Genomic DNA, 11,620 nt, shown 5'->3' on the forward strand with positions numbered 1-11,620 from the left:
ATTACAATATGATTGGTGAATAACAGTATGCCTCATGGGCCTTTGTCAAAAACCTTCGTTTGTCATTTGTTTCGCACAAGAATTGTATGTTGGCACTGCCGCCTTCCTCCCTGAGATCATGGTGCGTCGTGATGCATGAGAGGGCTTTACTGGCAGCGCATACGGCAGTAACAAGTATCATAAAGGAACTACATGTACAGTATTTGGTTGCCAAAATCATGGAGCAAGCCAGAAAGACATCTGATCAGCATGACCAAATGACTACAAATAAATAGGGTTGGTCTTACTGCTCAGTTTTATAACCATGAAACAGGTTTCTGAGCACATGTGTTAGCAAGGCAGGCAAGACCTCTGTTCTTGCCTAACTGGTAACTGACCCCTATAAGTACAGGTACCTACTTTTTAGGGGCTATGGATGTAAGGCGAGTTGCCATTTTGTGGATTTCTGAAATTCAGTCCCACTCACACATGTCGGGTTCAGAGAACCCCCGAGTTGTCTGATTTATAAACATGTCTGTACAGTACACAAGTTGCCCAAAATAATATTGAGTTATATAACCTCAATAGCCACAATGCCCTGCAAACCAAGAGTTGCACCTCAAATAGTTTTTATTGTGTTAGTGTTCTTCAACCACATTTTTCTCTTCAGCAGCCCATCAAAAAAAGAGAAAAGAAATAAGATTGTTCATGGTGTTATTTCTTTTATAGTATTATTATATGCCTCAACTGAAATTCATAAAACAATACAGTATTATCTATTATGCAATGAGGAATTTTATTTTCCCATTTTGCACTCATTCCTTTATACTTATGTTAAATATTTAATAACATAAGATCTCCTCATTATAGAAACTGTTTAATTATTATAAAGCTTCTCAATTTAACAGCATACATACCTGATGAACATCCAAATCAACAATCAATATTTTAGTTGCTAAACCACATGCTATTAGATTATGTGCAGCAACAGCCAGGTCGTTGATAAGACAGTAGCCCGAGCCATGATCAGGAAAAGCATGATGAGTACCTCCTCCAGTACTGCATGCTAGCCCTCGCTCCAAGCTCAACTTAGCTGCTAAGAGGGTCCCACCTGTCATAAAAATAATATGAGTGAAGTATTAGCAAATACTATATAGGTACAACTTATCTGTCAGAGGACTATAGAACGACATCAGTAAGTAGTGGATAGAAGGGATTGAAGAAAATTTATTGGGTCAGTTATTGAGGCAGTTGGCAACTTGAGGGAAGGTCACTGTGAAGCCTGCTTATTTGAATTTACTATCAAACTTTGGAACTCTACCTTCTTATGTATTTTCTCTCAACTACAGTATTACCTATTTTTTAAAAGAAAGTTTTCTATTATCTGAAAAACTTGTAGACTAGTCCACAGCATTTTATTTTCCCCTTTGAGCCTGGCCTCAAGGAGGACACTTATTTGTGTGTTAAGCCTTGTTTGTAAAAATCTTACAGAATACACATTTGTAAATACCTGTAGTATAATTTGTAATGACATCATCAGATCTTTTCAATTTTGTCACCAGAATTAAAAGACGTAGAACAAAATACACTAAAATATAACAGGTGTCAGCATATGAAAGTAAGTCCTCGATATATGTGAGTTCAGCATATGTGAATTTACTTATACAGAATGCGAAGACCGTATTTGTACCAGGAATTCAATTAATCTGAGCAAAATTCAGCTTATGCGAGATGTCACACTCCCTGATATGGATTCCAACCCCGACGACTCTGCATATGTCACTCCAACACCATCACCCACTATGTAAAACCTCTGCCACCACCTCCATCTCGTCTACCCAAGCTGATGTACAGTAAAATCTCGATAACTTGGAATTTCATATAACTCGGCATGGATATGGTCTTGGAATATATTAGTATAACTCAAGAAATGCCAAGATTTATAAAATTATCTGGGAAAATCTCGGCATATCTGGCCACCTGTATCACCCTACCATGTATCTGTGTCACCTACCATACATGTTGTCACCTACCATACATGTGTCACCTACCATGTATCTGTGTCACCTACCATGTATCTGTGTCTCCTACTATGATGCTTCATTCTTTTGCTGCAGTGCTGGAAAGTGTTACTTTTTACATTTACAGTAGTAATTACATGTACACATTTATGGCTCACTGATTTTTTATTGTTGTATTTTTGTAGGAGTGGGGAAGTGCCTCGATAAGTCAGAATTTAGGATAACTTGGAAAGGCCAGAGCACCATATGTGCCGAGTTATCAAGGGCTTACTGTATCTGCTTTTGTTAAGTACACTTGCTTTCTCAATTATTTAAAAAATAATATTGTATTGATTTGTTTTATGGTTTATTTGTCTTGAAAATGGGTCTGGAACATTTTCATTTTAGGTATGGAATGCATCCTATTTTTTCCCCATTTAACTAAGTATTCAATATATGCGATTTTGGTTTATGTGAGGGTTTTCAGGTACGCATCCCTCGCATATATCGAGGACTTACTATATATTTCTATTGAGATGCTCGTCTTCTGTTCCGATGTTGCTGCCACATCGTTTCGAATCTATTTTTTTTAGTAACATCGGCGAATAACAAACTGTGCTGCAGAAACAGTATCTTCTTCTGAATAATAAATGCCTCATTACAGCTGTACTTTAAAACATGCCCAATATAACTTTACCAATAAATACACATTCTTTAATAAGTTATGTATACAGTACTACAAAATTTTCATAAAATTAATCTTACCTGTCTCGTATCTAACTCGGCTGGCTAACCCTGGTGTCCATTCGAATCCTGTTGCTCTTTGCTCTTTCTGTGATGTGAGGCCGTTGAAAAATTTCTTAACATAGCATTCTGAATGAACAGATGAAGCAACCTCCTGACTTACTTGACGAGGTTGTATTACCTAGCAGGAGAAACAAAGAGGATATTAGATTTGTTAACCATAACCTATATCAGGTTCATATTATATGAAGCATCTGCCAGGCTAGTTCAAGTCAAAGTTATTTGAATACAGGTACAGTACAAATAAAAAGTAGGCAGTCACTGAAGATGATGAATACTCCCTCCAAAATTTCTAATTCACATAAGGGGCCATTCCTGTGGTAATTATTACAGAAAAGGCGGATTATCAAACTGTATTTATTATGGAAGAAACTGAGAAAGCTATTTTTTCCTTGGGGACTGTGTTAAATATAAAGATTTTGTTCCACCAATGCCAGAAACTTTCAAAATTTTGAGGAAAAGCGTACATAAGGCTGTTAAGAAAGTTCAGTATGATAAGCTACAAAATATGTGGAGGAAAATAGAGTACTGTCTACAGTATCTTGTTTTTTACTGTAGCTTTATTATTTATTTTTTCAAAATAAATATTTAAAATCTGGAAGATCATTTGTAATAACCTGATATTTCACTTTTCAAACAAGATTTATTAATAAAAAAAAACATTTCTATAGTTCTAAACTGTTGTAAACATACAGTACTTGTTTATTTTTGTTGATAACACCATCACTTAAAAGAATTTGATACAGGTGATGGAATTTCATCATCTTGAAGCGATGATTGGGTGGCAGGGGACAGACATATCCTTCATGGTGAACAATAGGCAGGCCTGAGAGGCCCACAACCTGTTTCCAGTCTTCTTCAGAAAGATGATTCTGTTGAAAAATTATTTAATTTAAAATAAAAATCCCTTAAAAAATGGAGGAATGATTCTAGAATCCCATTTCATGACTAAGCATGGACTATGTAACCCATGTACAGGTATTACTGAATGTCCATCAATTCTGTGAGCTGATATCCCACAGATATTAGACGTTAGGGCTAATTCTTTCATTCCTTTCTTATGCTTTCTCTTTATAAAAGAGTCCCTAATTGGGATCTATCGAAACAACCACCATTTAAGGTAGAAAGCAATAAGTCATAATATCACATCAACTTGTGCACATTGTACTTTTAGCTTAGCTAAGTTACAAGCTGTCAATCTAGAATTCAAAGTTTACTTCCAACCAACTTCACTATCTGCTGGGGGAAGGGAGGGTAATGAATTCGCCTTGTCCAAGTTTAGTCATAAAATTACCCAATTTGGGATTTTGCCATATGCAGTAAGCCTTCAGTAATATCTGTAGAAGAAAACTTATTTCTTGCCTCAAGAATAAGGAAAATTGGGTGGAGGAATAGCACATTTCATATTCCATTTTTCCTTGTTTCTCATAAATAAACACCATCCGTGTCACTCGTACAAGGAGGACGCTATCTTTGTTTACATGTGGAGGATTCCAAATTTTTCATAATACTGTACCTGTATTAATGATGGTATTAAATTTCATACTCACTAAGAAGCAACAGCAGCAACTTCTGGAAAATTTTACATTGAGAATAATAACCCAAAACAGTACATATAATACAGTAATAATACTGGGTATTTAAAAATTTTGTCAAAAAAAGTTTGGTGATACTCATGGATGCGGTGCTTTCCCAGCAGCCGCAGTACTGTGTTCCAGGAATATTATTATTACAATATTATATTACAATGCAATTTATCATAGTTAAGATGAACTAACAAAACTTACCTATCATAAGATGGAAGTTAATATTATTACAGTACTGTATTATTTCTTGTTCTTTTTGGTTATACAGGTAGTAGGTAGGTTTGTAGGGAAAGGAAAGAAGGTTGGTTAGTTGCTAGCTGGAAAACATTGTTTAGCATTCAGAGTCAACAGTTACATGTAAACATGGTATCATTCTGAAGTGGGTGGGCAGCTGCTTCTTCATTTATGGGAAAACTATGGGAAAATTTTTTAACATTTTAGTTTCGGTCATCCTTGTATTTAGATACCAAACCTAACCTAACCTAGCCACAGAACCCAGGAACTACTGTATATCTAACATAACCGGGCCTGATCTCCCATTCTGGTTGGGGTTAAATTCTTAAGATTCCCCAGATCACCGAAAATAAAATACACAATACCAAAAACCCGAATACGAATCTTGCAATTCCTTTATTCTTGAGGTAAGAAATGTTTTCTATATTTTTTCATTGGTAGCTGGTTAACCTGGACCCTTGTTCTAAACTACAGTGTATTACCAAAATTTCAGCTGTAAAGTAATAAAGCCACATCACCCTCATTCCGATAAGTTTCACAAGTGAAAAGTGAGCCAATCAGTGGCGAAGAGGATAAATGTGTAGGTTGCCAAGACGTTCAACTAAGGGTTTGTTGATCTTTTAGTGGTCAACAACTCAACATACCCTTATTTTGTGATACAAACGGCGTTTTTCATTCAATAATGTAAAACTGAAGTCACGATATGTTAATAAAACACTCCGGACTGCTGTATGCATCAACATCCTCTTAAAATTAGTTTACACAACACTTGGAATATTTGTTCGAATTATACCAAGGAATTGAGATATTTTCTTCACATATAAATTGTAGATACAATCATCTCAGCAACTCTCGAAGATTGCACCTAATATAATATTCTAAAGGCAATAGCCAGGATGCTAAATTTTAATTACCACGCAAATTTAGCTCCAGCTTAAGTCATGGCCAGTTTGGTCATGCGATGGAATGGAACGATGTGTTTACCTTCACACACCAAGGCTAAATATTGGTCATGTATGCCGCAATAACTAAAGTATAATAAGGCAACATAAACCCTAAAGCTAAAAGTAATAAAACGCAAAAGAGCATATTTTAATTATTTACACGTAATACGTTTTATATAAATAACATTTATTTACAGTTTCTATACATTCATCATATACCTATACGAAGTCAAGGATTCTAATACTAAAGAATCCTTGATGTTAATTAGTGCTGGTGGTACGGTTGTATTTCGCTTGCTCTTTATTGCTGTTGTGACAATTTCGAGGTCAATTAATGGTACAGGACATAATTCGATATTTTTGTTGTTGCTAATGAGAAGTTCAGACAAAAACAAGACGATATGTAGTTGATAGTTTAGGTACTCCTGAATGTGCTGCTTAAGGATCTGTTAACCAAAATTTGATATCTTGATTATAACTTGTTCAAATGGCTTTTAGAAAATGTTCAAATGATTTTTAGAATATTTTAATTAGTTTTGCAATGCTAATTACTCGCCACTTATGGGTTTTCGAGGTCATTTCTTGGTGCTTGTGTATTACTCTGGATTCAATAGCAAATAGTTAGGCACATTAAATTTTAGTTCAGAGAGAGCATTATTTTTGTAAAATCCTTTAAAGCGCTAGACTTACAATTTTGTCATTTTCGGCCAAAAATGGATTTTGTTCAAAAATTTCAGTATGATTGCTCTGAATGTGCTTAGCAGGATCTGTGAACCAAATTTGATATCTTGATTATAACTTCAAATGGCTTTTGAAAATGTTCAAATGATTTTTAGAATATTTTAATTACTTTTGCAATGCTAATTACTCGCCACTTATGGGTTTTCGAGGTCATTTCTTGGTGCTTGTGTATTATTCTGGATGTACTTAAATACTTAGGCACATTAAATTTTAGTTTAGAGAGAAAAAGTATTTTGGCCAATAATCCTTCAAGGCAAAAGACTTACAATTTTTGTCACTTTCGGCCAAAAAATGGATTTTGTTCAAAAATTCAGTATAGGTACTCCTGAATGTGCTGCTTAAGGATCTGTTAACCAAAATTTGATATCTTGATTATAACTTGTTCAAATGGCTTTTAGAAAATGTTCAAATGATTTTTAAAATATTTTGATTACTTTTGCAATGCTAATTACTCGCCACTTATGGGTTTTCGAGGTCATTTCTTGGTGATTGTGTATTATTCTGGATGTATTTAAATAGTTAGGCACATTAAATTTTAGTTCAGAGAGAAAAAGTATTTTTGGCCAAAATTCCTTTAAGGCAATAGACTTACAATTTTTGTCATTTTCGGCCAAAAAATGGATTTTGTTCAAAATTTCAGTATAGGTACTCCTGAATGTGCTGCTTAAGGATCTGTTAACCAAAATTTGATATCTTGATTATAACTTGTTCAAATGGCTTTTAGAAAATGTTCAAATGATTTTTAGAATATTTTAATTACTTTTGCAATGCTAATTACTCGCCACTTATGGGTTTTCGAGGTCATTTCTTGGTGCTTGTGTATTATTCTGGATGTACTTAAATAGTTAGGCACATTAAATTTTAGTTCGGAGAAAACGTATTTTTTATTAAAAAATCCTTTTAAGGCTTTAGACTTACAATTTTGTCATTTTCCAGCCAAATGGATTTTTCATTCAAGAAATTCTGATATAGGTACTCCCTAGATATTGCTGTAGGATTCTGTTAACCAAATTTTATATCTTGTTATAACTTATTCAAATGGCTTTTAGAAAATGTTCAAATGATTTTTTAGAATATTTTATTCACTTTTGCAATACTTAATTACTTTCCGCACATATAGGTTTCAGGGTCATTTCTTGGTGCTTGTGTATTATTCTGGATGTACTTAAATAGTTAGGCACATTAAATTTTAGTTCAGAGAGAAAACGTATTTTTGGCCAAAAATCCTTTAAGGCTATAGACTTACAATTTTCGTCATTTCGGCCAAAAATGGATTTTGTTAAAAATTTCAGTATAGGTACTCCTGAATGTGCTGCTTAAGGATCTGTTAACCAAAAATTGATATCTTGATTATAACTTGTTCAAATGGCTTTTAGAAAATGTTCAAATGATTTTTAGAATATTTTAATTACTTTTGCAATGCTAATTACTCGCCACTTATGGGTTTTCGAGGTCATTTCTTGGTGCTTTTGTATTATTCTGGATGTACTTAAATAGTTAGGCACATTAAATTTTTGTTCAGAGAGAAAACGTATTTTGGCCAAAAATCCTTTAAGGCTATAGACTTACAATTTTCGTCATTTCGGCCAAAAAATGGATTTTGTTCAAAATTTCAGTATAGGTACTCCTGAATATTGCACGCCCAGGATCTGTTAACCAAGAATTTGATCCTCCTTGATTATAACGTTTCAAATGGCTTTTCGAAAATGTTCTTAAATGATTTTAGAATATTTTAATTACTTTTGCAATGCTAATTACTCGCCACTTATGGGTTTTCGAGGTCATTTCTTGGTGCTTGTGTATTATTCTGGATGTACTTAAATAGTTAGGCACATTAAATTTTCGTTCAGAGAGAAAACGTATTTTGGCCAAAAATCCTTTAAGGCTATAGACTTACAATTTTCGTCATTTCGGCCAAAAAATGGATTTTGTTCAAATTTCAGTATAGGTACTCCTGAATGTGCTGCTTAAGGATCTGTTAACCAAAATTTGATATCTTGATTATAACTTGTTCAAATGGCTTTTAGAAAATGTTCAAATGATTTTTAGAATATTTTAATTACTTTTGCAATGCTAATTACTCGCCACTTATGGGTTTTCGAGGTCATTTTTTGGTGCTTGTGAATTATTCTGGATGTACTTAAATAGTTAGGCACATTAAATTTTAGTTCAGAGAGAAAACGTATTTTTGGCCAAAAATCCTTTAAGGCTTTAGACTTACAATTTTTGTCATTTTCGGCCAAAAAATGGATTTTGTTCAAAATTTCAGTATAGGTACTCCTGAATGTGCTGCTTAAGGATCTGTTAACCAAAATTTTATATCTTGATTATAACTTGTTCAAATGGCTTTAGAAAATGTTCAAATGATTTTTAGAATATTTAATTACTTTTACAATGCTAATTACTCACTTCACTTATGGGTTTTCGAGGTCATTTCTTGGTGCTTGTGTATTATTCTGGATGTGCTTAAATAGTTAGGCACATTAAATTTTAGTTCAGAGAAAACGTATTTTTTGTGAAAATATTTAGGGCTTTAGACACACAATTTTTGTCATTCATTAAAAATGGATTTTTGTTTAAAATTTCAGTATAAATTGCTCCTGAACATGTTGCTTAAGAATCTGTTAACCAAAATTTGATATCTTGATTATAACTTGTTCAAATGGCTTTTAGAAAATGTTCAAATGATTTTTAGAATATTTTAATTACTTTTGCAATGCTAATTACTCGCCACTTATTGGTTTTCGAGGTCATTTCTTGGTGCTTGTGTATTATTCTGGATGTACTTAAATAGTTAAGCACATTAAATTTTAGTTCAGAGAGAAAACGTATTTTTGGCCAAAAATCCTTTAAGGCTTTAGACTTACAATTTTTGTCATTTTCTGCCAAAAAATGGATTTTGTTCAAAATTTCAGTATAGGTACTCCTGAATGTGCTGCTTAAGGATCTGTTAACCAAAATTTGATATCTTGATTAAAACTTGTTCAAATGGCTTTTAGAAAGTGTTCAAATGATTTTTAGAATATTTTAATTACTTTTGCAATGTAATTACTCGCCACTTATGGGTTTTCGAGGTCATTTCTTGGTGCTTGTGTATTATTCTGGATGTACTTAAATAGTTAGGCACATTAAATTTTAGTTCAGAGAGAAAACGTATTTTGGCCAAAAATCCTTTAAGGCTATAGACTTACAATTTCCGTAATTTCGGCCAAAAAATGGATTTTGTTCAAAATTTCAGTATAGGTACTCCTGAATGTGCTGCTTAAGGATCTGTTAACCAAAATTTGATATCTTGATTATAACTTGTTCAAATGGCTTTTAGAAAATGTTCAAATGAATTTTAGAATATTTTAATTACTTTTGCAATGCTAATTACTCGCCACTTATGGGTTTTCGAGGTCATTTTTTGGTGCTTGTGTATTATTCTGGATGTATTAAATAGTTAGGCACATTAAATTTTAGTTCAGAGAGAAAACGTATTTTTGGCCAAAAATCCTTTAAGGCTATAGACTTACAATTTTCGTAATTTCGGCCAAAAAATGGATTTTGTTCAAAATTTCAGTATAGGTACTCCTGAATGTGCTGCTTAAGGATCTGTTAACCAAAATTTGATATCTTGATTATAACTTGTTCAAATGGCTTTTAGAAAATGTTCAAATGATTTTTTAGAATATTTTAATTACATTTGCAATGCTAATTACTCGCCACTTATGGGTTTTCGAGGTCATTTCTTGGTACTTATGTATTATTCTGGATGTACTTAAATAGTTAGGCACATTAAATTTTAGTTCAGAGAGAAAAAGTATTTTGGCTAAAAATCGTTTAGGAAGCATAGACTTACAATTTTGTCATTTTCGGCCAAAAATGGATTTTGTTCAAAAATTTCAGTATAAGTACTCCTGGATATGCTGTAGGATCTGTTAACCAAAATTTGATATCTTGATTATAACTTGTTCAAATGGCTTTTAGAAAATGTTCAAATGATTTTTAGAATATTTTAATTACTTTTGCAATGCTAATTACTCGCCACTTATGGGTTTTCGAGGTCATTTCTTTGTGCTTGTGTATTATTCTGGATGTACTTAAATAGTTAGGCACATTAAATTTTGGTTCAGAAAGAAAAAGTATTTTTGGCCAAAAATCCTTTAAGGCTTTAAACTTACAATTTTTGTCATTTCGGCCAAAAAATGGATTTTGTTCAAAATTTCAGTATAGGTACTCCTGAATGTGCTGCTTAAGGATCTTTTAACCAAAATTTGATATCTTGATTATAACTTGTTCAAATGGCTTTTAGAAAATGTTCAAATGATTTTTAGAATATTTTAATTACTTTTGCAATGCTAATTACTCGCCACTTATGGGTTTTCGAGGTCATTTCTTGGTGCTTGTGTATTACTCTGGATGTACTTAAATAGTTAGGCACATTAAATTTTAGTTCAGAGAGAAAAAGTCTTTTTGGCCAAAAATCCTTTAAGGCTATAGACTTACAATTTTTGTCACTTTCGGCCAAAAAATGGATTTTGTTCAAAAATTCAGTATAGGTACTCCTGAATGTGCTGCTTAAGGATCTGTTTACCAAAATTTTATATCTTGATTATAACTTGTTCAAATGGCTTTTAGAAAATGTTCAAATGATTTTTAGAATTTTTTTATTACTTTTGCAATGCTAATTACTCGCCACTTATGGGTTTTCGAGGTTATTTCTTGGTGCTTGTGTATTATTCTGGATGTACTTAAATAGTTAGGCACATTAAATTTTAGTTCAGAGAGAAAAAGTATTTTTGGCCAAAAATCCTTTAAGGCAATAGACTTACAATTTTTGTCATTTTCAGCCAAAAAATGGATTTTGTTCAAAATTTCAGTATAGGTACTCCTGAATGTGCTGCTTAAGGATCTGTTAACCAAAATTTGATATCTTGATTATAACTTGTTCAAATGGCTTTTAGAAAATGTTCAAATGATTTTTAGAATATTTTAATTAGTTTTGCAATGCTAATTACTCGCCACTTATGGGTTTTCGAGGTCATTTCTTGGTGCTTGTGTATTACTCTGGATGTACTTAAATAGTTAGGCACATTAAATTTTAGTTCAGAGAGAAAACGTATTTTTGGCCAAAAATCCTTTAAGGCTTTAGACTTACAATTTTTGTCATTTTCGGCCAAAAAATGGATTTTGTTCAAAATTTCAGTATAGGTACTCCTGAATGTGCTGCTTAAGGATCTGTTAACCAAAATTTGATATCTTGATTATAACTTGTTCAAATGGCTTTTAGAAAATGTTCAAATGATTTTTAGAATATTTTAATTGCTTTTGCATTGCTAATTACTCGCCA

General features: G+C 32.8%; 1 protein-coding gene across 2 annotated transcripts; it reads right to left on the minus strand.

Moving 5' to 3' along the window:
- Window positions 1-69: 69 nt before the first annotated feature.
- Window positions 70-5,395, minus strand: LOC121860269 (uncharacterized protein SYNPCC7002_A1628-like). 2 transcript variants are annotated; one of them, XM_042357346.1, is made up of 4 exons: window positions 5,248-5,395; window positions 3,482-3,655; window positions 2,745-2,904; window positions 70-1,090 (listed from the first exon to the last, which is right to left on the minus strand). In XM_042357346.1, exons 1-4 carry the CDS (start codon window positions 5,344-5,346, stop codon window positions 876-878), a joined length of 648 nt encoding a protein of 215 aa, XP_042213280.1. In that variant the 5' UTR covers window positions 5,347-5,395; the 3' UTR covers window positions 70-875. The 2 variants fall into 2 exon arrangements, with proteins under 2 accessions (XP_042213280.1, XP_042213281.1); XM_042357347.1 differs by lacking the exon at window positions 5,248-5,395 and adding an exon at window positions 5,122-5,214.
- Window positions 5,396-11,620: the final 6,225 nt, after the last annotated feature.

Source organism: Homarus americanus, unplaced genomic scaffold (genome assembly GCF_018991925.1).
Source record: "Homarus americanus isolate GMGI-L3 unplaced genomic scaffold, GMGI_Hamer_2.0 scaffold21829, whole genome shotgun sequence".
NCBI classification, from domain to species: domain Eukaryota; kingdom Metazoa; phylum Arthropoda; class Malacostraca; order Decapoda; family Nephropidae; genus Homarus; species Homarus americanus.